Below are 27,959 nucleotides of genomic sequence, written 5' to 3' on the forward strand. Positions count from 1 at the left end.
TGTTGAAGCTAGTATTTTCGACTCCCGCGAATGCAACACTACCGGAGCGCCGCTGCTCTGCTGTGCTCTCGCTCGGAATCACTTTCCTTTCCTTTCCGTTCCGTTCTTTTCCTACTTGTGCTCCATTGACTTGCACATGGATGGACGCATTTTATTCTTAAGAAGCTGTGAATCCAAAGGGAAAACCCCTGTTAAACCAAGAAGCTTTACGTCAAGATATATGATTTGAATTCCACACGGAGATTTGGCTGAAAAGTGCTGCTGAGCCCCGGGGGAGTCTTTTTGTTTAGTGTTTGCGTTGGCGCCGTCCGTCCCTTTCATTCACCTCACCTCACATCACTCACTCACTCAGTGGGAAACATGATCATACTCGTTCCGTCATCGCACTTTTCGGAATAAAGCTGCGATGTGGACCCAATGGGCGCTAAGGCAAAGGAACCTGACGCAGACAGTGAAATCTAAACTCGTCTCGCCATCCGACGGGTGGTCGTCGAACGGACGCCAGAGCAGGAGCAAGCTGAAGTGAGGTGAGGTACTTGTGCTTCTTCTTGTCTACGCTCATGTTACCTACTAGCTTGTCACGTGGATTGGGTTTGGTCTCCATTGCAGCATATTACTTTCAGCCACTGTTTAGGGAGCAGACATAGAGTCAGTCGAGCCTGCACATGTGAAATGGCGTGCATGTGTGAAAGTAAGCCCACTCATCTCATCTCATCTCATCTCATGGTGTGCACTGTGCACTGGCTTGGCTAATCGGATCCACCAGCAATGGGGAGAGGACCCCTTTATTTGGGCTTCTGTTCTGCTCGATCTTCTTCTTTATTGTCATTGTTGTGGTTATTATGAAAGTCATTTTTGTGTTCTGCTGTTCATGCTGTCTGTCATGATGTCTGGTGGGTCAAGCAAGTACGAGGAGTATTATTAGTTTAGTTTTATATGTTGCAGTATGGTTTTGCTCTACTGAAAGTTATTGCGGTTTTTTTTAATTATTATTTTACAGATTGCAATTTTACATGATTTTGTTTTCCAGGTTCTCTAACAGCAGCAAATGATTCATTTGTATGACTAAAACAAGTTTCATTCGACAGGAATGTTTTTAGTTCTGTTCATGAAGCAACAACTGAAACAGTTCAAAATATTAAATTAATAACAGAAACAACACTAAAATACCAATATGAGACATGGCATTTCTGAGTCTGGAGATAAGTAAAGCAACAAAACAATGAAGCCAAAATACTGTGTATCATGAATGAGGTGGAGAAATCATATATTTCTATTGGACAGGACAGTCTCTTTTCAAATAATCAGACTTTTAAATATGGCCCTGGATCTCTGAGCGAGTGTCTTATTTGAACCAAAATTCTTCAGGCTTCTTTTTCATAAATGGGCTTCATCAAATATACACCCAGGCCTTTCATTCTTATTTAACTAGTCAGATACAAATACAGCAATGATCGGCTTCAGTATTAGGAAATGCCTTGCTTAAAGGCATGCCGTTGCAAGCAAAAAAAAAAAAAAAATTCAATAGGACAAAGTGTTTGCCAACTATTTCCCTAGCGCAACTCTTCATAGCTGGTGAGACAGATTAATGACTTATTTGATCCAACCTGCAGTGCATAGCACTTGTGCCATGATTGCAGCAATACTTGAGGAGCCACGCACGCTTCATCAGTGTTTTTTTTTTTTTTTTGCTGTCTGGGTCACGGTTCAGTATGTTCTTGGTGTAACTGCGGTGCTTTTTTTTTTTCTTCTTCTTCTCTCCCCTGAGAGCCATGTTAGCATTCCAAGCATGTTGAAGCTTGATGTGATTCAATTCCACCCTTTAGTTGAATGTATCACTTTGATCTGGAGTTATTAATCCTTCAGTCTGTACTTTGCGGCAACATTTACTCGTATTGTTATTGAAGTTACGCGGCCATGTTTGCATACCTCCAAAGATGCCGTTTGCTGCTCACGTCCCGATTGGCTGAAAAGCAGACGAAACATTCCCCCAAATTCATGTGGACAACTACAGTTTGCTTTTTTGATGTGATGAATTTTATTCTAAATGGTCTATCTATTCTTTTCTACACAAAAGTGGCCAATCTCTGAAAGCTTTCCTTGTCTGTCTCTGTGTTGGAGGCCATACACAAATCCAGCCTTGACCTCTGACCCCAGGCTTTGGATACTGCTGCATTGTGAGGGTCTTGGCATGCACTGCAGTTCCTTTGCTCATGTTCTTTAATTGTGCCAAGCGGCCGGGCTGTCTTCAGACCTTCTCCTCTACGTGCAAAGAGTCTTTGCAAAGGCAGTGTGAAAAAGCATCTCCCGCCTGCCCGTGGCCTCAGAGGGGGTGCCGTGACATTCCCAAAAGACTTGCCAGTTTCCCATAAACAATCCTGGCATTGACACAGACGCTGATTAGGAAATTGTCAAGATAATAGTGGTGGCTGAATGAGATCAGGATTCAGCAAAATGGTGTCCATTCATGACTTGGCCTGGCAACGACTTTTGTTAGTAATTGAAATCACCAGCATTCAGGCGCTCATTGATTTTTTTGGAACGAAACAACATCATGTTTGACCATGTAAAAAGTATTGAGAACATTTGAAACACTCTAATCATGCAAGTTCCTTTTGGACCAAACAAAATGAGTTCTTTTAAAACAAAAAAGTGCAACTACAGCCATTCAAGTACGCTTTCCTTCTATAAACAAATAGTGTATTGAATATGAATGCATCATAATGTTTTTTTTACAATTATGCCAACTTTGTAATCACGAAGAATAGAATGACAATAGGATATAAGAAATGCTTTTTAATGTTTACCTTTTGTTGCCTTGTATTGGCTGTCACAAGATTGACGCTTTTTGCTCCGCGTTATTCCAACTCGCTGGCCCTTACATGACTTTTTAAATCTTATAAGCTCTGGTCGTCATAAAATCCACATTTAAAGGGCAGTTAAGGAGATTTTACGAACAGGGTTTTTTTATTTTTTATTTCAAGTCTCCTAGTGTATGAATGTTTCCTTGTTAATTCTTCGTGTAACCTGAAATGCTTTTCTAGGGGCACTTTAAAGAAAGACGGCGGGCTGGCCTTGCTAAGTAGAGTTGTCTAGTTGCTCGCTAGTTGGACTATCCAGTGGCCTCATTACTATTGTGTGAATTAGGTTGATGGGTGTCATGATGCATTCGGGTCGATATTTCACGCCAATTGTGTTGTAGCACTCGACAAATATTGGCTTTCTACCTGAAATCTTTTGCTGTGTTTTTTAGAAACAATTCTTACTTGCGCATGCTGAAAAAGCAATTGTACAGAGAAGTTTCCAGCTATCAGCAAATAGCAGGAGTTCCATTAAAGTGGATGTTGTGAGCAAATCCTAGTCCTGTGAGAGAGACATCTTAACTAAACAAGGCAGCAAATGGAGCATGTTAATGACATGCAAACAGAATAGATGCGCAACTGAAGACTTACTTGTTGGGCAAGTCTCGTATGTTTACACAATACGTGCGGTTACATCATGGCTGAGGATTCAAGTGACAGTTGCCTATTTTTTGATCATCGCACAGCTCAATAAGAAGCATCTGCTTTACTGTGTTGTATGTGGATCCTCTCCTCCCACGCTTCTCGCCCCCTCCCCTCCCCTCCCTCCCTCCCCTCCTTGGCGTGTGCAATGCATCGTCATTGATGAGAAGGAAAACCGGCGTAGGCTTTTCCCTCTTTCTACGTGCACAGAAATTCCCAATTGTTTTTGGAGACCATTCCATTTGTACGCAGCAGGCTGCTAGAAATCATTTGGTCAAAGACAGAGGCACGTCAGGCACCAACGACCAAGCTGTGCGGCTAATATGTCTGTTTAATTGTTGATTTATACGCTGGCTTCTGCATGTGAGGAAAGCAAGAGGAATGATTTGATGCATATGCTTTTGTATCATTTCAACACAAATGACACTTTGCCATGTTGTGTGTCTGTCACAATGGTAGACACAACCCGGCCTTCCTTCTTGTGTCTATATCGATGATTTATTTGATCTCATCTGTCTTTTTCCCTCCCTCTTTTCTCTCTATTGCTCCCCCTGCCATTTTTCTGGCAGGCAGGCAGGCAGGCAGGCAGGCAGGCAAACAGGCTGCACATCTCTTTCTTTCTCTCCCTCGCTCTCTCTCTGTGTCTCTCTATCTTCCTTTCTCCCTCTCTGGACTTCTCTGGCAGGCAGGCAGGCAGGCTCCACATTGCGGTGAGTCAGTATCATGGAGGCAGGCAGCGGGGCTGCCGCAGCGGTGGGGAGTGCAGCACTCGGACTGCTGGGAGCCACATCCACGTCCAGCCTTGACATCTTGGACAGGTAGGGCCACACGCAGCACAAACTCCATCCAGTGAAGCTACCACCATTGCGCAACTTAGGAGAGGACCACACCTAAAGGTTAGGCTTAGTTTGCTCTGTAGTAGTAGTGATTCCATATGATTGAGAAGCAGATGTCAGCTTTCTGTTTGTGTGCATGTGCAGGTGGGCGGGCGGGCGGGCGGACGGGCGGAAGTGTTGATGACAGGAGAGGGGGTTATTTGGAATGCCTCAAGGAGAAATGATAGCAATATCTGCATGCAGGGGAGGAGGTTGCTCCACATGTAGCTGAATTAATGGAATGAATTTGCACAGTCACCATCACCGCCACGTACATCCCTTCAAGCAACTATTTGTCATCTTCTTTTGAATGCAACTAGCAGCTCAATTACCTGCGTCTCTATTGACAGCCCAAGTGTATTAGCTTTCAGCTAGTTACGTCATTGCTACACTAACACCTCGATATGCTCCGTGCACTGTCATCATGCGTGCGACCTCAAGCCTTGCCCAAATGCCTTGATTGCTCACACGCAAATTCAAGGACATTTTGGCCCCAAATACTGTTGGCAAAAGGGGCCAGCCAGGCCAGTGAAATTCTTCTGGTTTGTTTGTGGGCACATGCTTTGGAGGCATTTTCATTCACTACCAGGTGCACGTGGGATATGGTCACATCCAGATTACATTTCATGCCAGTGAGTTCCCAACTAAGCTAAGCTCTCTTTTGAAATCCATTTCCTTTTGACTTCCCTCACTTAGTTTCAACCAATGACTGCATATTGGAGCAGGTCCATAAAACGGACCTCCGATTCTTCTTCTTCTATAAATGCGAATCTGAATAGCAGTTTGATGTAGCTCAGTCCCCCCCCCCCCCCCCCCCCCCACCTGCTCTCAGCACATTGTTACAACAGTCCTGAACTAAGTCGAAATCCTGCCCCGGGGTTACCATGGCAGCAGTAGCTTAGCATACATTAAATAGTAGTTCGGTATTATTACAAAAATGAAGGTTTAAGGGGGGGATGATTCGGACGGGGTCAAGGGGCAGGATGTCATGTTTCAATACCTTCATCAGCATTCTAACATGCAATCCAATTAAAGCGGTCGTTTCTAATGTGCGCACAGGACTCAATCGTATTGAATTGGTCAGTGCATTTCCATAAGATGTCACAAGTTTTTGGGAGTTAAAGCTGATCTTTTTTTTTTTGGCTGGCCTTCTGTAGCTGCTGCGGCAGCAGATGGGCTCCATTGAAAATGAATGAGGGGGCTGCGCTGCGTTAGCATGGCCGAAGGCAGTTTTGCTGCATCAACAAAAAACGCTCCATATAAACCTCTTATCCCTCTTTTTACTTAAAAACTAGTTCATATCACAGAGGAGCTTCTATTTGCATTCAGTGCTCAGTAATCTGGTTTAAATAACCTAGTAAACTGTAGCATACACAAAAGCCACACTTGACTTGTGCTGCATGAATTCAGGTGTAGACAGACACAAGCAAGCAAGCAAGCAACACGAAAGAATTTCACTCGTATATATTTTGACGTAATCTTGCAAAAGGAGCGACACTTTTTGGTTTGTTTGTTTATAGCGGCGGGGGGGGGGGGGTGCATCTGCAACATTGCTTTACTATGTCACATTTCTGATGGTAATGATTGTTGTGTTTGATGCACGCATGCACGCACGCACGCAGGGGCCTTGGACTTGGACGACATCTGGAGGACGACGATACACTGCCTGAACTGGCTCACATTCATCCCAGAGAGAGACCTGACTGGGAAGAGACAATTAGTGCCATGGTTAGACACACAAATAAACACACACACACACACTCCGTTTGTCATAATGGTGTTTTGAGCTGTGGCTGGTATCCTTGGTCCTATTTTATTGAGAAAGAAAAGATGATCGGCTCCTTGTCGTCTAAAGAGACAATGTGCGCTCTGCTGCTTGAAACACTAGCACGCGTGGAAGATGATAGCTAGCTAACTGATGCGGTGCTGCTCTTTGCGCAAATATGTATCTACTTTTATTTCAACAAGGTTCATCCTGGAGAGAAAACACGTAAGATACGTTTTTTTTGTCAAATACACCGCTCATCATTTTTTTTCTAGTCTCAGGTTTGGGTTTGACTTCTTGCAAAGGTATGGTGAAAATGAGGCCGTCTCCATGGTAACCTGCAGACGTGCGTTGTTGGAATCTATTGCCTTCTTTGACTGGGCAAGAGGGAGAGAATCAACGAGCACACCGTGCTAATGAATATTGAATTTAGAGGTCTTTTCTGTCTACGACTTGTCTTGAGTCAACATTTTATAGTGCACTTAGTCTCTACCAGAGTAACTTCCATTATTCATGTCTCTGGTGGTTAAAGGAAGTGACAAGAAACGCTCAGCAACTGTTAACTGTCACGTCCGACCCCTGACACGGTGTTGCTTATGATTAGGCCTTTGCTGTTTTTCTACTTTCTTCAATTGCCATTCTTTATTTAACCATAGATGAGGAATTGCTGTTATTTTCAATTTTTAATACTGGGATATGTTTCGGCACTTTAAATGGTCCTGGATAAAATACCTTTTGTTTTCTCTCAACATGACCAATTCATTTAAAAAATGCCTACACCTTTCCGACTTAGTCGGAGTAAGATGGAGTGCACCGCCAGTGAACAAGTAGGTCATTTGCTCCATGTGGGCTGCTGGACACATCCAGTCAGCTGCAACCAAAAAGAAAAGATGAGTGTGCTAGCAATAGCTCTATTTTTTAGAAGTGAAGACAATTTGCAATTGTAGTACTGACATCAATTGGATGTGTCTCAAAAAGATGTGGCGGGCCGTATCTGCCTTGACCCGCGTGAATTAAACGTCATGTCATCTAGAGTATATCTTACGTGGATTTAAATGGACATGTAAAGTGCCAACACGGGGGACATTTTGCCGCTCAGATGTTTGGTTTTCAGGTCAACACCTAATTCACTAATCCAACGCTCGGGCTAAAATGTGCTGGCGTTGCCAGATAATGCAAGCGTGGGCTCTCTGGTGCGCACACGCTATCTATCAGCTATGCTGGAAGGTAAAGAAAACACATGGCTTAGCTTTAGAAGAATCGGAGGCGTTGCGCGTGGGTGCCTACGTTTCTATGTACGCTTCTCCGAGCGGGGAATTCATTCTCACGCATTGCTGTGGAGGTTCCGAATGTTGGGCTAAGTTTCAAAGTGTCAAATGCCATCAAGCATTTTGAAGCGTACAATAGGTGTGAAAGTGCGCTGCTGACGTTACGAGTGCAAACGACGCCGAGCCATTTGAAGGTCGTCCCGACTGAATTTGTTTTGTGAAATTTCAGGCAAGAAGCGCCGAGTTCCCCGAGATGCGGAGCGAGCCGCTCATGCGCTCGTCGTGCGGCAGCAGCACGGCCAGCATGAAGGTCAAGAATGTGAAGAAGTGAGTAGACACAACAGCCTCCTATCTATCTATCTATCTATCTATCTATCTATCTATCTATCTATCTATCTATCTATCTATCTATCTATCTATCTATCTATCTATCTATCTATCTATCTATCTATCTATCTATCTATCTATCTATCTATCTATCTATCTATCTATCTATCTATCTATCTATCTATCTATCTATCTATCTATCTATCTATCTATCTATCTATCTATCTATCTATCTATCTATCTATCTATCTATCTATCTATCTATCTGCCTCCGTCCGTTCTTTGTTTTAATCATGCGTCTGTCTGCATGGCTTCTGGCATTCTATTTCTATCTGCAACCTCTTATTACTTCCACTGTACGCACTAAACTAAACTAAACTCTGTGTTTTCCTCTCGAGTGTTCTGACTGAGCCTATGTGTTTTTTTCATGTAGACTTTGCTTTACCAAGGGCCACTTTCCCAAACTGGCAGAATGTGCTCATTTCCATTATGAAAATGTGGACTTTGGCACGATACAGGTAATGTCATTTTGCTTATTACAATATGCTATACTCTCACAATCATATTTGTGTCACAATTCATTGTTAAATCAAAAAATAGGATAAATATGTCAGAATGAATCCACTTTTGGTATTTTGTCAGACTTTGTCAGTGGCTTCACCGCTTCTGGGCGGAAGCCAGTAGGGGGCAGCATTCAGCTAATTTGCTGTTACTTGAGCGTGCGCTTCACCTGCAGCATAATTGTAGCTGTAATTTCATTTAATTGTTGTGTGTTTTAAGTGCCAGTTAATGCTTGACATAATGCTTCTTGTAAAGTGCATTCCTGGGCAATTTTGCTGATGTGATTCTTGGTGATTTTGGAAAGGTTGCAACTGCCCCCCACTGTGCTACTTACTCTGTGTTTTAAAGAGTATTTATTGTCAAATTTCTGCCAACTACGTGACAAATTTAATGACGTTAGCCTCTGTTGTCCGTACATTGTGTTCTCCAACTAACACGTAGTTATATTTGACTGACAAGCCAGGACGGTGGCACAAGACGATGGTATTTCTCCTCTTTGCAATCAGCCAAAAATGAATTCAGAGCTCAGTCTGTCTTTTTGTTGAATTTTGAAGCCACTGAAATGAACTGTTTATGTAACGACTGAATGAGTCAAGCCTCTGCACGTGATTCAGCCAAAAACAGAACACATGTCTATTATGTTTACCCTGAATTTGAATAACAGATGTGGAAGCAAAGTGCCATTTTTTTCACCACACCATTATGACAGCCCGAGTTTTTTTTTCTTCTTTCTTTCTTGTTGTGCTGCCATGCAGCAGCTCATTAAGAGCGACACCTTGGTCAGCCTACCTTGCGGAGCAGCTCCCCCCCCCCCCCCCCCCCATGGTGTGGTGCTGCCTGGCCGATGCATGACTTGCATCTGACGTGACAGGTTTACCTCGATTGTCTGTGCACTTCATTTTGTCTGCGTTCTTACCGGCCATCCATCTTTCTATCGATCTTCTCCTTCCTCATCCCATTGGCTGAGCAACACGACCACATGGTTCACCCACCCACCCACGCACACACAAAAGACCAAGGGGTGACGCAAAGGAATGAATTCCCTTCCCCAGTGAGATCCAATCCATCAACTGTGCCGTGTTGCAGTGAGGCTCGCGCACAGCCACAAACACCAATTGAAGCGAAAGGTCAAAGACGATCTGATTGCTTTTAAGTCCTGATTGTTGAGTCTATTGGCGTAGACAAAGCAATGTAGGCCTATTGCCTAGCAATAAGATGATGTTGAGCCCCTGTCGCATGTTCCCACAAAAGAGATCTGTGGATTTTTTTTTTGTTTGCTAAGGATGATGTAACTGTTTAGAGCCGGCCAGCCAGCACGGCCCCGCTTGGAGAAAACAAAAGAGCAGTTGGCGTGCACTCATTCTCACCCCCCACCCTCCTTTCCATGCCGCCATCCCTTTGATTGTAAATGCTTTGGATTTCTCTCATGCAATCTGAGGATTGAGAAAGGCTCAATTAAGGGGTGTAATTGATGATCAAATTCATTGATTTATATTATTATTAAATTTCAGCTTCTCTACAGTAATTATTGTCCGTTCTTTGTAGCCTTCCATGAAACAGAGCCAATTACCTTTGTGTCGAATCGAAATCAAATATTTGTTTTTCATTTTGAAAACAATGACCAACATTTTTGCCAATTTGTTGTCATCATGAATTCACGTTTGTGCATTTTCTGCTCGGTCACTCTGATTCACAGATTTATCAATGAAATAATTGATAGCTTAACTAATGATTCAAATAAACAAATGGTTAGTTGAGGCCTCTTTGATTATTCATCATTGGAAGCACAGGCGTAAATGTGATAGTTTGGCTGTTTAATAGGCCAAAATATTTTCCAAGCAATACCAGGAGAGAAGTATAAATAATGTGTTCTGTCTATGATCCAAAGATCTTTCTCTCAAGGCCATGCGCATCCGCTCTTCCGTGATCTTCCCGGGATTTGGCCACTTAACTGACACCCAGCTGGTCAATAAGAAACCACTGGTGCAAAAAAAATAAAATAATAATAATTCCCCCGTTGTTTATTTTGACATTTTCCAAAGTTTTGTTTTGATCTTCAATTAAATGTAAACTTCCTTAAATGCAGGCAGGCTGGCTGGCTGGCTGGCAGGCAGGGAGGTGCCTGTCCCAAAAATGTTGCTTGTAATCTAGTGGTGAGTCTTTTAGTCTGTGACAGATGTTTTGCTGTGTCTGAAAAGCTTAGCGGATATCATGTAAGATATCCATGTCTGAAGTATTACATTTTCTGAATGTCACATTACACGCTTGGCTACTGAGACAGAATCACTTGAATATTTGATAAAAGACCTGCAAGTATTGCTTTTTTAAACCTTTTTTCTTCATGTTTTGAGTTATGCCTACTTGCGGTTTCCTTCATTCTTGAAATCGCTGAGCATTGGCGAGTAAATCTAACTGGGTCAACATTGGATTAGCATTTTGATATTCTCAAACAGATTGGTGCTCAAGAATGATTTGATTTACCTGCGGCCACTCAAATCAAAGTCACGTGCTGGAGCAATTTTCCTGTACATCTTTTATTGTGAAAGGATCAAACGCAGTTTTTCTTTCTTTCTTTTCACCCCCATTTACCTCCTGCCCCCTTCATGTCCTTGTTCTTTCTGGCTCTCTCTCTCTCCCTCCATCCATCCTCTCTCTTTGTCCCGGCCGGCCGGGAATGTACCAACCAGGGAGAGGAAGATGAGGACACAAGGAGGGGGAGGGGTGGAGTAAGTCCTATGTCAGACAGGGTTGAAGAAGAGGAGGAGGAAGAACGAAGAGAGAGAGAGAGAGAGAATAGCATGTGGGATTGTGAACACGCGTGGCAGAAACTGCAGAGAAAACAGCCGCAAAGTTTTTGACTCTCTCTTTCTTTGAATGTAGTGGCCACTCAGTATGATTTTTTTTTACGCCCAAAAGCAAAGGAAAGAATCAGGATTGATGGTCGGTCACAATGGCAGGATGGCTGCCGGCGCCAAATCAAGGAGATGAAAGCTGTCCTGTTGAGGAATCTACCATTTAAACATCACCCCTGTCACAAGCTGCAAGAATTACTTTTGTGGAACAATCCAGGAGAGCTCGTCTTGAACGTCCTCCTGCCCATTGGAATTGTGCGCCTGAAACTGGACTCTGTGGGACGGTATGAGAAAAAGAGACTGGAGACAGGTGTTGGGCAGTAAAGGAGGGGGAACGTGGCGGTGTGAATCTCCACTGCGCCAACGACAAGGAAGGAAGGAAGGAAGCTAGGAAAGTGTGCCAGCTAACATGGCCAACGCATGAAAAGCACATTTGACATTGCTGTGAGTACTCAAGTGTGTGTGTGTGTGTTCGTTTTCGTATTTTTTACGATTAGCAACACGGTCTTGCTATTTTACGGATGGTGTTTTCCATTCTCGTTTGGCTTATACGTATGGATGGATAAGCATGACTTTATTGTAGCTAAGATGGAGTGAGTCACTTAAGATGAAAAATCAAAGGTGGATATGCTTTCCAGAATGCCAGTGCTATTCGTGCTAGGCAAAAGCAGGAGCACTCAGTGAGTGGCATGTTATTTCCATTGGAGATCAAATTGCTGTTTTGAGCGCTCTTGTGTTTATGGTTTCCTGCACCGCTGGAAATTTCCGTGTATCTTTAGAATAACTTTTAATAGCATGTGCTTTTAGGGCGCAGCTGTGAGTCAACCTGCTGCCTTCTTTCGAGGTAGGCACACAGATTTCAATGCTAACACAAGACAGGGCTGACAACTGTCATTTTGGACATTTTAGCCTTCAAGTGCTCATCTCGTTGACATACCAGGAGCAACATTTGGACTTTTGGAAGGAAAGTGAAATTGCTGCCAGAGCGTATCACGCTCACTTGCAGTGGTATTTTCCTTCCAGCCAGCGCCTTGATTCGGTTTGTGAGTGAAAGCAGGCCAAGAAGGATTAGACGGAGCCAAAATCATTTGAAACAAGAAAAGTGGAACTGATTTGAACTTGTCGTCTTTGTTGAGAAGAACCGCTTTACAAGTTTTGTCTCTCTGTAGCCACGAAATATTTGACATGTCTTTTACTCTCATCTTTTGAAAAGCATTTCTCAAAGCATCACACCAGAAGAAAGTAGAAAAGAAAACAAAAAAAGTCAAGCTGATGAGGGACCACTGGGGAATTTAGCCGCTCCCTTCTGATTAAGACGTAATATTCAAAGTGAAGGACCCCGTTAGCGTGACACCACATCTTATTAACGTCAAACAATAACAATCCAAACCTGAAATGATCATGACTGTGTTGTCTTTCAGTTGTCTCTTGGCGATGAACAGAGTGAAGTTACGCGCAACAGCCAAGAGTCCAAGGAGCTTGTGTACTTGGTTCATATTTCCTGCCAGGTGAGCTTGTCCTCATAAACAATCACACAATTGACACTAACATAGAAAAAAAGTCATCCAAAGGGTTTTAAATTCACAATGACTAAATTTAAAAATATATATATATATATTTTACTACTACTGAAATAGTTCACAACTCTTTAAAAATATCAAAATAGGTAAAGGCCAAGCACTCTATGTGGCCGCACTGTGACGATCACTCGGGCTGAAATGTTTACGAGTTCCAAGTCAGTTTCTTGAGTTTCCAACAGAGCATATTTTGTGGTGTACTCTCTTGACTTCATTATTTAGAATGATCCAAAAACTGAATTATTATGGATGGAAGATTGGTTTTCATCTTCCCATGTCCCAGTTGAACGTGGTTCCATTTCTGTTTACACGGCATGTGCATAAATGAACCCAAACAAACAGACGTACTCCAGCTGCAGAGTAGCTTTGCCCTTATTTCTTTTTTTTTATTCCATCCGCAGAAGGTATTCCTTTTCCTCGTCCTTGAAAATGACACACAAGTATGTAGTTGGAAATTCCATCTAGTACTTCAAGCCGCTTGAAATATTTTCAATCATCCTTTATATAAAAAGAGACTGCAAATAGTTCTGTTTGGATTTTGAATGGAAATATTGATTGGTGCAGCATAGTTTAGTTGTGTGGATGGGAACCGGATTCCCAGTATGAAAGTGGGCCAGTAAAGCTTAATGTGTGTTCACTCAGCCTACGGAGACTTTTCAGCCCCGCCGAAAGAATCAGTGGCTTGAGTGCTGTGCTGAAATCTCAGTGCTCAGATTTTGGCCCCAGTACACACAAACTTTTTCAGGCCACAAGATTCTCCCACTTGGTTAGGCAATTTGGAGCTTCGCCTTAGTTGGCGTTGAAAGAGACAAGAAAAATGGAATGGCAGTGATGACGCTAACGTTAGCCTCTGCTAACGTGCACGCTTTTGGAATGTGGGAGGAAGTGCCGCAGGAAAAGCGGAGCTGTGATTCAAATGAAACCTCAAAACTCGGGCAGATGTGCTGACCACGAAGGCCCAGTGTGCAGCCAAGCTTTTATAGAAATTGGTCAGGTAGCTTTTGTCACGCCCAAATGAATCATCATTACTCGACACTTTTTTTTTCTTTTTTTCAGGGTCGGAGCTGGATTGTGAAGCGTAGCTATGAGGATTTCCGTGTGTTGGACAAGCACCTGCACCTTTGCATATATGACCGTCGTTTCTCCCAGCTGCCTGAGCTGCCAAGATTTGACAGTTTGACTGATCAAGCAGAGGTGAGCTTGCGTGCATGTGGACTGTAAAGAAGTCCTTCCAAGGATGTCGCATGACACTCTTAAACCTTTTCCAGAAACTCAATTTTACAGTTGTAGTGCTCCAACAAACTGAGTCAGAGTCATAAACAGAAAAAATGTCAGGGGGGGGAAAAAAAAAATCCCTCTATTTAATAAGCTTTCAGCTGATGACAAAAAGTTTTTTGTTTTATTTCAAACTTCCCCTTTAATTGTTCTTTCCATGTTAGTCTGTTTCCCAGATGTTGTTGGGTTACCTCTCCCGGCTTTCAGCCATTGCTGACAACAAGATCAACTGTGGGCCCGCCCTCACGTGGATGGAGGTACATAGTGCACACTTATCTCATTTGCAGAAGAATCAGTGTGTGTGTGTGGGCAGGGCAGTAGAGATGATGTGGAAGGAGGTTGACTCAGCAGTTATTGCCTTTCCATCCATAACTCAACAGACACTGTCACGTCTTTTTTTTGCAGGTTGACAATAAGGGTAATCATCTTTTGGTACACGAAGAGTCATCCATCAACGTGCCGGCAATTGCAGCTGCCCATGTGATCAAGCGCTACATTGCGCAGGCTTCAGACGAGCTGTCCTTTGAGGTGACTGACACCAGTCCATACACAACGCTCAATGGCTTTGACAGCCAGCGCTCAAAGAATGCATTCCATTCAACTTCCTAGTCCTCAAGAGACCAAAAAAAAAAAACCACTGGAAACTAGTTGCCTCTTCCAGGAGCCGTGCTCAATTTGACAAACGTAACAAGTGAAATGAAACATGTTTGCCAGAGAATCCAGTGGTTCTTCGTTCTACTGGGTTCTGAGCATTTTCTCTTGCCTTCAGGTTGGTGACATTGTTTCAGTCATTGACATGCCTCCGAAAGAAGACACCACATGGTGGAGGGGGAAGCACGGCTTTCAGGTGTGTTAGCATTTGCCTCGTCTGCTTTTCTTGATGGCCAATGAGGAAGCAAAGTTTTGAATTAATGCTAGATGAACTCGATCCCGCTAAAATAAAGTTCACATTTTTTGCGATGGTTTGACTTTTTTTTCCTATTTACAACTCAGCTGTTTCCAACAGTCATTAGTGCTCTGATTTTGTTTTTGTGCCTTCTCTCCCTCCCTCCAGGTTGGCTACTTTCCCAGTGAGTGCGTGGAGCTCATAAACGATAAAGTGCCACAGTCCATGACCAACTCGGTGCCAAAGCCAGGTAGTGTTTGCCCTTTCCTTTCCAAGCATTTCGTGAAATGTTGTCGGAAGGAAGCAACGGTTCACGGCACTTGAGCGATAAGGCTGGCTTTTCGGGGAGTACTTTGTTTCAACTTTTGAGTTTTGACTCAGCACTTTCTCGTTGTATAGAAGCCAATCAACGTGTCAAAAATATGACTGGAATACTCAAATACATATATGTGACAAATCTTGAGCACAATATTCTGGCTAGGACGGACTGCACATTTTTTTTGTACTTGTAAATTTCAACACCAAAGGCTGATTGATGATGACTTTAATTCACAAGAATCTGGCTGGCCTTGGAATGAGACTATTGCAGCTGGCTGCTAACCACCAGAAAGAAGCATAAAGCGCCTGATGAATCACAAATGCTTCTCATGAGCTTGTAGTCAGATGTGGCACATGGACAACACACAAGTGAATATTTCAATTGATGTCTGCACACTTTGGTTGGAGCAACACTGTGTGTTTGGGTTCTCTTGCATGCACATGGTACTTTTTTTTTTTCTAAACTCCGCTGCTACGGAAAGCATTGTTAACCTGAACGGGCAGAGCGAGGCTTAAATTGATTGTCAGAAATACAACCCGCATTGCTTGTTCTCACCGCTTTGATGCATCTTTAATCGCGACGTCTCCTCACACACACACACATACACACACACACGCTGGAAGTGTACGGATGCAGTACTTGCATGTGTCTTGATGTGTTTGACTTTGACTCCTCTGCCTCAGCGTCCCCGTGCTCTGGCCTGCCGCCCGCCTCATGGAGTCTCTTCCCTCCCTGTGCGTGTTGGTATACAAGTATACGTACTTCCACCCGCTCCATGCATCCCTCGCTCACTTACACATAAAAACTGTGATTGTGTTGCAGTTTGTTTGTCGGATTACACACGATTTGAGATACGATGACCTTGTTGTAATCGAAGACTGCTTCTAAGTGCTTCTCTCCCTCTGCTGCTTTTCTCATGTGTCCATCCGTCCATCCATCCGCCCATCTTTCTGTTGGTCCATCTGCTCGTCGGGATGCATGCAGATTTGGAGATGGAGAGTGTAATACAGGACAATGCATGGGTGGCCGACCCGCTTAACCACTACAGCCTAAGTTCAGGTAGAAAAAGCTCCTTGTTGTGCTGTGCCCTAAACGACAATGGCTTCAAACCCACAGTAATGTTTGTTTTGTGCTATACTTTTAGTTTCATGTGAAGCAAATATGTCACATCAATGATGGTTCTATTTCTAACTTTTGGTGAGAGTCATAAAAAAAATGTTCAAATAGAAATTGATGTTCAATATAATGTTCAAATATAAATGTGATCATAATGTTGGTTGATGCATAAATTTGTAGGCCCATGTGAAAAGAGATATGTGTTAGATTCCCAAAAGTTGCAAACAATAGTCCTATTTGCATTTAAGGTTAGCCCTGCCCATCAAGCTCTTCTTCTTTGCATAATAATGTTTCAGGTTTGTCAGAATAATCGTTCCGGGCATCATCACATGCAATTTGTGTATAAGAGAAGAAAGCTGCACGGTTGCTGAATAAGTAGTTGCATCCCCACTTTGAAAAGGGTATTCAGAGAAGAGAACAATCTTGTCTCCAGTTCTCTTTCTGTCTTGGCCCCTAAAGGTGTTATATGCAAATGAGTTGAAGGGTGAGCCAGGTTACTGCAGCATTTCTCCAAAGTGCTCAATGTATCCTGAGTCTGGATGAGGTCCAGCTGTGTTTGTGCAAGTCCAAAACTGAAAGAGCGTGGTAGGGGTGTCACAGTTCTGGGTCCTGACTAGCCATGATTTATTTAATCCTTTCACAGCAAGGGGGGCCTGTAAACCCATCCATTGAGTGCTAAGCTTTGTTCTGCAACAGTATGAATCGCTGTCTCCCTCTCCATGGCGACTAAAAGAGCACATTCCTGTTGGGAGCTACAAGCACTGAAAGAAAAAAAAAAAAATGTACTTGCTCTTCCTTGATCCAATCTGTGCTTTCCAAAGCATTGCTAAGCCCCAGTGTAATGATGGAAACTGATATGACACCAGACCGTTCACCGTGCTCAAAAGCAAATTGATGTGACTCCAAATGCAAACGATTGCAGCCGACGCTTGGGTATTTACTGTAGTCGCCATTCAAAATGCATATTCAGCCTTTTTTTTCCTTTGACACTTACTAGTTGCTGGGCCAAATGTTTTGCAAGCCCCTGATTTCCACGCCTATTGTCATCATGTCTGGGGACATGTGATTTGGGCAGCTGCTTGAGCATAAACTCAATGAGCTCAAACAGCTGCTTATGTGAAGGAGGGAGCGAGGGAGGAAGTCATTGAACAGAAAATGTGTGAGTCTGATTTGTTCCCAAGGATCCCGGCTCATTTCCTGGTGCTCCGGCTCTGGGCTGTGAAATTCTCCAGGTCCCTTGTGTAGCGCTCCACATGAGTAATCTTTACGACTGCATCTCACTTTTGGTGGTGCCGGTGATGATCTATATCATAATTAAGACCACATTGCTCTGTAATGCGTTGTTGGGCAAAATTGGAACGCGAGTGTTAAGTTGAAGTCACATGAAGTGAAAGTGTCTCGTGATCGTGGGCCATCAACAAATCAGTTTAGCTTGACTTTAAGTCCACATGCCTCCTTAACAACTAATTTCAGGAATTACAAACATTTCTGGGAAGCAGTGGGGCCCCCATAGGGGAGAAAGTTGAAAGGTAGTCGAAATGTATACAATTGAACTACAGTACGGCGTGACTGCTCATGTAGCATAATTAATCAGTGTTTAATTTGTTATTGTTACATGTGTTTGCTGTCTGCATCATTCATTGCCCCCCCCCCCAAAAGATTTAAGCTGTTGATGTTAATTCCATGACATCTCTTCCTGTTTACACACAAAATAGGCAGTTGTTTTGCATTGTCTTCCCTTTTTGTAACCTGAAGTGTAAAACAACAGTATGTACTGCTGAATCAGCATTTTTGGCATACACTCATAGCCATTATTTACAGCGCTGTGTGGTTTCACCATAATAAGTCACAAGGTCAACCTTTATGGTATTCTTACTATGGTATTATTACGGTAAAAAAACCCGATGACACTCGGTCACCTGCTCATATTACCCATTGGGGTAGTTGTTCTTTATTATGATCAACTTTGGAATGTTCTCGTTTATAATGTCAGAAGTAGAAGTTGAACCGAGTGTAGGTCTGGAATGTTCCACACATGTTGGAGCACTTGAAGGCAGCACGAGTCGATATGGAAACCAATGCGTGAGCGCAGGCGCGCTCACGCAGACGCACGCGCACGTCTTGTATAGTAAGCACGCGCCTGGAGTTATTTAGCTGACAGAGCAAAGAGGACAAAGTGGTCCGCGTCTCTCGTTTAGTCCGTTTTTCCCCTTTTTCAACATTTGTATGTAGGTGCGAATACAGTCTTGACCCACTTTTGTCCAGTTGCGGAAGAAAAAGACGAGCGTACGGTTGGACCTTTATTTGGTTAGAGCCCGGGGGCGAGCCTCGTACTGTACTGTGGTGGAAACAAGGTAAGAAGATAGATCTATTTGTATTCTGCATTAGTAGCACATTTTTTTTACGCATTAGAATGTCCATTTCAGAGTCGTACTTCCCAGTAATGAACTCTTTGTTTGGCGACAGAAGTGAGGGATTTGCGTGTTGGAATGAATGGCATTCGCCGTAGAAATTAAATCTGGTCAAAGATATGATCTTTCATATTTACTCTTTATCCCTAAATGTAATTACTGTTCGTTTATTTACGCGTGGTTTTCGACTTGCACAATACAAAACAAAGCAGGATTTGATCTTTTCTTCATTTTGTACCACAAGCAATCCAGTAAATGGGTCACAGTGATTGTCTTGGTCTGTAAATATCCAATTACTTATTACGACATACGATGGAAACGTGATGATCACCGTAGCATAAATGTTTCTATACCCTGAAATCTGTTGATAGAAGAGAATACTTTATTTTTTATTTTATTTTTTTATTGCAGCAGTTCAACGAAATGACGTCACAACCCCGTGAATCCATTAATATCAACAGTAAATCATGGCTATTCTGTTCACCTACTGGCCCAAATTCCTGTTGAGTCACCATTAATAGCTGTAAGGCCTGTTATTGGACACTTGGACACGTTTATTCAAACAAAGTCTGTGTTCCTCATGACTGTGGGTCAATAGGGAGGGAGACCCTACGCCGTTGTTTACACAGTCAGTCTTTGCAATGCAGACAGCAGACGTTAAATGTGTGCAAGCACCATCTTGTGCTTTCTCTAAACAATATACGTACACATTTGCTTTCTGAGACAAAACTAGTATGGACTTTCTTGGCACAATAATACAGTACTGCAATGTAATATGTTTCTTTTTTTGTTTATTGCTACAGTCGAAATAAAGTCAGGCATTTGTTGGGGGGGGGGGGGGGGGGGGAACTTTTCCTGGAGAGCTGTAAAGTTTCCCGCTTGAGCACCAACAGTAACTGGGTGTGTACAATTGTTGAATCCAGAGGGGGTTTCGGCCAAACTGAATAGACTTGGCCCTTTTAAGACGATTATGTTGATTTTTGTATTCAGGGCAAGGTGGCACACAGTAGTTGTATCAGATAACTCCGGCTCAAGGCTTTTCTTTGTCTCTATGGAGTCGCTCTGTAACATCACTGGTGCGTTTCTATGGTGCTGGAATTTTCCTGCCCAACTGCTTCCTCTGAAAAGTCTCTCTCTGATTACATTGACAGGGCTGTGGCTTTGGGGTTGAAGCTGGGAAAAGAATGAACATTTGCCATTACGTGGATAATTGTTTTCTGCTGTGATGCTTGGCCTCATGTCCTCCCCCCCCCCCTCGCAAAAGCCAAGCCTCAATGGGGAAAATTTTTGTCACACACAAGCTCCAACTTAAACCTGCCAGTGGACCTTTTTAGGCTCCAACGCCTTTTGACTTGTATCTGTTTAGTATTCAAATGCCAAGGAAGGGCTGCAGGCTCAAATTTCCTCAGCTATCATCATCCCGATCCCCACCCTACACCAGACGGCCACATGTCAAAGATTTATGACTGTTTGAAAAATACCATCGGATTAGAAGCAACTTTACTGTGTTTAAAAGTTGACTTTGTGGCCAGGCGGGCGGAGAGCACTCCTTTGTGTTGGTATTATTTTCTGTGCTTCTACTTCAAATGTTTCCAGCTTGAGTACTAGCTGTGATTTTGTCACATTCCTTGTTTTGAGGAGGACCTCCATCAGCCAGGGAAAATCAAACCAATGATGCAATATAGTAATGACCTCACGGAAAATACATTTTGGGGACAATTGCTTAAATTCCTTAGAATGAAGCCCAAATGATGTTGTGCTCCTGTATTTGATGTGGTGGTTCTCATGTGCGTCCTTCCTACTTTCTGTCCTCAGTGTCCAAGAAGCATGGCAAGCTGATCACCTTCTTGCGTTCCTTCATGAAGTCCAGGCCCACCAAGCAGAAGCTGAAGCAGAGGGGCATCCTCCGGGAGAGGGTGTTTGGCTGCGACCTGGGCGAGCACCTCCTCAACTCTGGACATGACGGTGAGAGAGTCACACTCCAAAACGTCACGGAATTTGATTTCTGCTCTGCAGAATATTAAAATAAATCGATAGATATTTGGTTCGTTTGTTTACATTCCTTTTTTGTCCGTCTGCAGTTCCCCAGGTACTCAAGAGCTGCACCGAGTTCATCGAGAAGCACGGTGTGGTGGATGGTATCTACCGCCTCTCGGGAATTGCCTCCAATATCCAGAAGTTGCGGTATGAGCCTGCAGGAGAGCATTGTTATTTATAGTTGTTATTCATCTCTGCTTACATGTAAATGTATACATTACCTGACTGGAATGTGCTTGTGTATGTGTGGGACGGCTCACTTAGCGGGGTCCAGTTTCACTTTTCAGCCACTAGCACTGTCACGTTGCACATCTTCCCAAGGGAACATTAGTGTTCTTTCCTATTTATTGCATTCCACCGGGAGGATACTAAGAATTAGTAGTCATCTGCGATACTTCAGATCTCAGCAACATTCTTCTGTGGTGTTTGCCATTTAAAAGAAATGTGTTTACAAAAAAACAGCTCACTTGATGTTAGTTTTATTTTAGTACAGTAGTTGCAGCTTTTTTTCTTTATACCCTCTGTCTTTGTTATCTTTGTTTCTCATCAGGCACGAGTTTGACTCTGAGCAAATCCCCGACCTGACCAAAGATGTTTACGTACAGGATATCCACTGTGTGGGTTCACTGTGCAAGCTCTACTTCAGAGAACTGCCCAACCCCTTGCTCACCTATCAGCTGTATGAAAAATTCTCTGTAAGTTACTTCGGAAGTGCTTCCTGTTCACTTCAGAGTCCATTCAAATATTAATCAAATGCCAGATTGTACTTGTGTTACTGATCTGCAAGGAGATTTGTCCAAGTAACAGCGCTTTGTTCATCCGCACGTGTGTGTGTGTTTAGGAGGCTGTATCAGCAGCAACAGACGAAGAGCGACTTATTAAAATCCATGACGTCATCCAACAACTTCCTCCTCCACATTACAGGTCAGAGTAGAAGCACACTGCCCCCCTGTGGCTTATCTAAGGAGTGCGGCTCATCTATTCAATGATATATCGAGAAAGATAAAGTTCATATACTGTATTTGCTCTTGTAGAACACTCGAGTTTCTCATGAGACACCTTTCCCGCCTGGCGGCATTCAGCTACATCACCAACATGCACAGTAAGAACCTGGCCATTGTCTGGGCCCCCAACCTGCTGAGGTAAGCGGAGCATATACGCATTTGTGTGGAGCATTTCGTAAACAAACCATCTCAACGTGTCTTTGTTTGCTTTCCCAGATCAAAACAGATTGAATCGGCATGCTTCAGTGGCACGGCGGCCTTCATGGAAGTCCGAATCCAGTCGGTTGTGGTTGAGTTCATTCTCAATCATGTGGATGTTCTCTTCAGCACCAAACTTAGCTCACTCATTCGCGAGGGAGCAGGTATAACCATCAAAATGTCCCGTGACTCACTGTTGCCTCTACTCACACGCTACGTGTCCACAGGTCATAACTCATTGTCACGACCCAAGTCCCTGCTGGTTTCATCACCCTCAACCAAACTTCTAAGTTTGGAGGAGGCTCAGGCCAGAACTCAGGCTCAGATTAACTCTCCAGTCACTGAAGATAGCAAATATATTGAGGTTGGAGAAGGTCCTGCTGCCCTACAGGGCAAGTTCCACACGGTCATTGAGTTTCCCACAGAGAGGTTTGTCTTTTGGTGAAACTTGTGATTTATTTATTTATTTTTTCCATCTGTCATAGCCAACTTAACAGTTTTCTTTTTTTTTTTTTAATGACAGGAAGAGGCCTCCTGTTAAATCCAAGAAGTCTCCTGTGGGTAGTTGGCGTTCGTTCTTCAACTTGGGCAAGTCTTCCTCTATGTCCAAACGCAAGCTGCAGCGCAACCCCAGTGAGCCCAATGAACTAAAGACCATGGCTCTAGCTGGTGTGTCTTTCCTTTCTCAACTTTTTCACATTGTACAAAAGGCAATATTTCCTGGGCTAGATGCTGATCTCAAATTGATTGTTTTAGGAGGTCGAGGAGATACAGCGACATTAAGATCTGCTAAAAGTGAAGAGTCACTGAGTTCTCTGCATAATGTTGAAGGTAATTGAAGCATACATTTCAATGTATCTGTTCAATCTTACTTGGGTTAAAAACGATTCTCATGGCTCAACAAATGATGTTTTCGTGAAGGTCTGTATTTGTTGTCTTTTTGCTCAGGAGAGTCCAAGGTGTACCGTCCCCGGAGACCCCGATCGAGCAGCGACGCCCTGTCGGCCTCATTCAACGGCGACTTGTTGGACGGTCGACAGCACTGCAACTCGTACGACAACCTCGGCGCCGCAGAGGACAGCGACGGAGATGACGGCCCCATCTGCGTACCTGCTCTGATCTCGCCTCCGCGCTCGGCCGGCGAAGACGTGGACCTCAGCCCACCAGACATCGGCATGGCCTCCTTGGACTTTGACCCCATGTCTTTCCAGTGCAGCAGCAGCAGCAGCCTCCCCGACGCCGCTTACGCATTTCCCCCGCTTGATCGGCACACGGGAGCGGAAGGCTCCACTTTAAAGAGGGGCCCTGGCAGTCTCTGGGGAAAGACCAATGGATCTGACCTCATGCCTTCCTCCTTCCTTGACAACTTGACATCATCCTTGTTGCCCTCAGATTTGAACCCGGCCGCAGTAGAGAAAGCGGAAAGCCAAAAACTCACCACGTCTTGTTCGTACGCTGACAAACCCACACAAGCCGTGTCCCCCATTAGAAGCGTCAAGACCGCCACTTTGGAGATATTTCCCATGGAGATGCCTGAAAGGACTCCCGGTGAAGCGGTGGGACCTCCAGAACCTTTTTCTCCAAAAGACTCTCCTCTTTGTGTAAAAGCTGAGCCGTCTGGAAATGAAGCTTTCCAAATGGAGCTCCAGTCCAAGTTGGCGAGCGTGGATCGTGAAGCGCTAAAGCCAGAGGACAGCGTTCAACTGGTGTCACGTGAAAGCCACGAGCAACAAGGTAAGAAGCTCGCCAATATAATATTCACGCTTGGGTGGAGACTGACTTGGCTTCCTGCAATCGAATTGATTTTTCACTTGTTTCCAGATTCAAAGGATTTCACCAGCACACATTCCCTGGGCACTCCGGCAAATACTTGCGCTGCCCCCCCTCCCCCTAAGGATGCCACCCTCACGCTGGCGCTGGTTCTTGCTGAGTCAGCACATCACACACAGTCCCAGCCTCGGTCTGGCGAGACCCCGACGCCACGTGTTTCTAACGGCCGTGCATCATCGGGTCCGCATTTCCAGACTTCCAGTGAAGAGGGAAGTGAAAAATCGAGCAATGTGTCAGTCGCCGCCATCGGATGCATTCCCTCTTCTTCGAGTCCGTCGAAAGAACAGCAGGTGCTTGAGTTAACCAGCGTGACAACCAGGCCGCCAGAAAGTGCCACGGGCTCGACGACTCTTCGAGAAAACCCCCCTGAAATGGACCCTATTCCCTCAGACACGCGTAATAAAAAGGTCATCCCTCAAAGCACAGCCAACCTGAATTCTCCAACTAGGATGGCGGAAAGTCAGTCCTTGGTGGCACATGACTCGGTGTGTACCACCAGCATTAGCAATAGTAAAGTTAGCATCAGTGGGAGCAGCGCAGCCATTAGCAACAGCAAAGACACCAGAGGCTCACGACAACATCTTACTGAAGTGAGTAATCATTCTGAAAAGTCAACAATTCATATTTACTGTCCACATTTATAATCATTGCTTGTTCTCTCCGACAGCGTTGTGTGATTTTTACTCGACGCAGCTTAACATTCATGTCACTTTCTCAGGTGAAGCCAAAGGAAGACGCCAAGCTCACAAGTGTTGCGAAATCCTCCTCCTCCTCATTAGAGCAGCAGCCTCCAGCAGCTCCCAAAGCCAAAAAGTCGGTGTTGTCACCGACACAAAATCAGCGCCGGCAGCAGCAGCAGTCCCACATGCAAATTCAAAGTCAGCCACTATCAAAGGCCAATTCAACAGCGACACCAATCTCTTCTGAGCACGTGGATCGGCCTTATGAAATCCTAAACCCAACGCAAGCCTGCTGCCTAGAGTCGGCCAAAAAGGAGCCCGCTGGATCCACGCCTCCAGCCCCTCCGGTCCGCACCATGGAGAGCAAACTAGCCACAGCTGCACTCAGTCAAGGTGAAGCCTCTTACCATCCTTCGGAGGCCCTTCATCACCATCCCGTTTCTCCTCGTAAATCTTCCGCACATCCCTACCGCGCCAAAAGTGAAGCCTTTCTAATGGAGCCTCAAGGAGTGGTGTACTACCACCAGAGACCCGTTTCAATGGGTCCGCATCCCGTGCCGCACCACTACAGACCCAACAGCGTCCCCTCGCACCTCCCCTACGCGTCAAAGTCCGAACCTCAGATACCTTACAGTGCCCGAGTAGACAATAAATACAGCACTTTAGGCCCAAGGTCCTACCACCATTCTATGAAGGCCAGAGGAAACCCCCGCAGTGTTTACGGAGCCGCCGGCCATTCGGGTTACAGCCTCGACCGAAATCACGGCTATCCCACGATTCGCAGAGTGCACTCGCTGCACGTTCCCGCCACCATCCGCACCGTACCCATCCAAAGGACGGAAGTTCCTCCCGATGACATGTTCTATTACCATCGACCGGCGTATCAGTGCAAACCCTACCAACAAGCCCCGCCGCAGTCCTCGCAGCAGGCCGACTATCACGTGACTCAACTGCAGCCTTATTTTGAGAACGGCCGAGTTCAGTACCGCTACAGTCCGTCTTCCGGGGAGGGGCCTTATTACGATCCGGACCCTTACGGCACCAACCGTGGCCGCCACGTCCACTCGGCCTGTCCGGATTCCGGGAGCGTTGTTTGTAGAGCCGGCGGAAAGGCTACAGGGTACCACTACCTCGCTCGCAACCTTCTCCCACCTGGAAAGGAGCACAGCTTTGTGAGCAGGGATATGCCACCTGGGCACGGCGGCATCAAGGAAGCTCCTTCTTACCTTTCTTGGGACCCCGAGGAGTGGGAATGTTTGCGCGTGCAGTCTATCCGCAGAGAAAGTCGGGCCAGGCAGAAAGTTAAAGGTCCGGTGCTCTCGCAGTACGACAACGTAGGCTCGCCGGCGTTGTTTGACGTCGCTGGCCACGACACCCTGCACTCGCGCAGCAAGTCCGATCCAGGTAAGGCTTTGTCGGGTACGACCGAGAGCAAAGACGGTCGCTATCTACCCAGACACATGGTCTCGGACCCCAACGTCTTGAAATGTCTGGAGAGCGACAAGCGAGACAGGTCCGACGGGCCGGCCAAGCAAAGCGGCTCCAAGAAATGCCAATCGTCTCATTGCGTTCCCGCCACGCATCAGCAGGAGAGCGGCCAGCATGAAGCCAAACTCAAGGCTTCGGCTGAAAAGCTCAGCGAAAGCGGCGGGCGCTCCAAACACTGGCAGCCGGAACACGCAAACAAGAGGAGCTTCGGGACGCGCTACGAGTGCCACGATGCTGAGCGCCACCACAGCAAAGGGAAAATGACAAGCGGCTATCCCGCTCCGGAGGATCAGCCGGCCCACCGCAAAGCCGATCGATCGCAGCACGTCAACAAAGCCGAAGCGGATGGAGACTACTCGTATCGCAAACCGGTGCAATCCCACTACGACAATTTGGACGATTACCACCCGGTACCTCAGGCCCAGGGCCCCGTTGAGAAGCGCAGCGGCTGTAACTCCTACCCGGCGGCGCACAACAACAACAACAGAGCGTCGTCGTATTCCACAGCGTTGGGCCAGGGAGCCTTCCTCCAAAGTGAGCTGGCTATCCAGAGGCCAGAAACACAAATATGTACGGAATAACCGCAAAGAAAAGAAAAGAAAAGAAAGACTTTGGTTGATCAGCCTCTGCAGGACAGTGGACTGTTGTACCGCCTATATTTTTTGCTCTTCTGTATTTTTAACCAATTGTAAAGGAAAATGGAAGACTTTTTACAGAAAGTCCCGAATGTACCAAGAGCCCATTTTTGCTGTGTTCGTCATAATGTATAACATGAAAGATGTGAGCTACTTTAAACAGGAACCACAAATGTCTATTAAGATACATCAAATAAGATATTTTATAGACACACACACACTAATCTATAGCTGAAGGGGATGTATTTTTTGTAGATGTGGCCACTGGGTTTGAGCATAAATGGGAACAAGTTTTGCATTTTAGAAATGCATGCACTCTCTTACAGAACAGTTCTGTGTACTTCACTGTTCATGACTTTCTTTATTGCAGCACAAGGTCTGAGTGGAGCATTGTGTTATCAGCGTCACACAGGTAGGCAGTACACTGTGTCCATGTTTGTCTTTGGAAAATACGTACGTCTTTGTGAACTTGACAAGAATCTGGCAGTTCATATCGCGTGTCTTTTTGTCTTTTATGTTCTTTGTGACTGTGCCATTTTATGTACATTTACTCAAATTTCTGATGGAATGTTTTGGTACTTCATGAGAAGGGGGCAGTGTGTGTGTGTGTGTGTGGGGGGGGGGGGAACCAAGCATAGCGGTGCAGTAAAAAGCAAAAGAGATGGTCAATTTTAGGTACAGATGTGAAAGAGTTTTTTTTTTTTAGTTACATTTCATTTCCCCATTGCGTTGATCTATTTGTGAGACCTGTTCTATCATTAATAAAAGTTGAGCATTTGTTTTCCTCTAAAACAACAAACATCACACTTTGTAGAATTGTTTTTGGGGGAGGTATTTTACTGCTCTTGCCCATATTATGCAAACCATTTATGTAGGTAATTATTGAAATGTGTATTTCAGGCTGAAAAGCTACGTGTACACTCATTTGGTACTACCCAGTGGAGTTAAAAACAAACGAGTTGTATTCTGTAATGGTTTTATGCAGTATATCGCTTGCAAATGTTGCTCCTCCTGCCTTACCTTAACTTAAGCCTCTTTCTTTCAAGTTGGGCCAGAAGTAAGGCACTGTGTACTTCAATGTGAACTACTTGTCTCTAACCATTTTAAGTTTAGATCTAAAATAAAGAAAACTGTTGGGGAATAGCACTTAACAATGTGTCCATGATGTTGCATTTTTTTCTTCTTTCTTGGTTTAACATCTTAATTGCTCTTGGGTGATAGACATTCAGGTAATAATAACACTATATCACGTACTGACAATTTAATTTTCAATTTTGTCTTTAAAGGTATATCTCTAGAGTGCTAATGCCATTTTAGCGGCTGCTCAACAGCAATTCTCAATTTCAAATATT

General features: G+C 44.6%; 1 protein-coding gene and 1 long non-coding RNA gene across 12 annotated transcripts; one reads left to right on the forward strand and one right to left on the reverse strand.

The window, feature by feature from the left end:
• Window positions 1–62: 62 nt before the first annotated feature.
• arhgap32b (Rho GTPase activating protein 32b) lies at window positions 63–27,820 on the forward strand. Of its 11 annotated transcripts, XM_049741633.2 has the most exons (25): window positions 63–527; window positions 4,077–4,321; window positions 6,001–6,106; window positions 7,641–7,738; window positions 8,172–8,256; window positions 12,573–12,659; window positions 13,785–13,922; window positions 14,168–14,260; window positions 14,409–14,531; window positions 14,773–14,850; window positions 15,058–15,139; window positions 15,892–15,942; window positions 16,193–16,267; window positions 20,551–20,700; window positions 20,817–20,919; window positions 21,323–21,467; window positions 21,614–21,696; window positions 21,807–21,914; window positions 21,993–22,138; window positions 22,202–22,403; window positions 22,498–22,643; window positions 22,731–22,805; window positions 22,923–23,708; window positions 23,796–24,394; window positions 24,523–27,820. In XM_049741633.2, exons 2-25 carry the CDS (start codon window positions 4,227–4,229, stop codon window positions 26,551–26,553), a joined length of 5,685 nt encoding a protein of 1,894 aa, XP_049597590.1. In that variant the 5' UTR covers window positions 63–527; window positions 4,077–4,226; the 3' UTR covers window positions 26,554–27,820. The 11 variants fall into 11 exon arrangements, with proteins under 11 accessions (XP_049597590.1, XP_049597589.1, XP_049597585.1 ...); XM_049741632.2 differs by having other exon boundaries at window positions 63–532; window positions 4,085–4,321; window positions 22,923–24,394; XM_049741628.2 differs by having other exon boundaries at window positions 4,073–4,321; window positions 22,923–24,394.
• LOC125981733 (uncharacterized) lies at window positions 19,574–21,328 on the reverse strand. The gene is made up of 2 exons (XR_011088162.1): window positions 20,994–21,328; window positions 19,574–20,927 (listed from the first exon to the last, which is right to left on the reverse strand). It is a non-coding gene; the product is annotated as an uncharacterized lncRNA (long non-coding RNA).
• Window positions 27,821–27,959: the final 139 nt, after the last annotated feature.

This window comes from Syngnathus scovelli, chromosome 15 (assembly GCF_024217435.2).
Source record: "Syngnathus scovelli strain Florida chromosome 15, RoL_Ssco_1.2, whole genome shotgun sequence".
In the NCBI taxonomy this organism is placed as follows: Eukaryota; Metazoa; Chordata; class Actinopteri; order Syngnathiformes; family Syngnathidae; genus Syngnathus; species Syngnathus scovelli.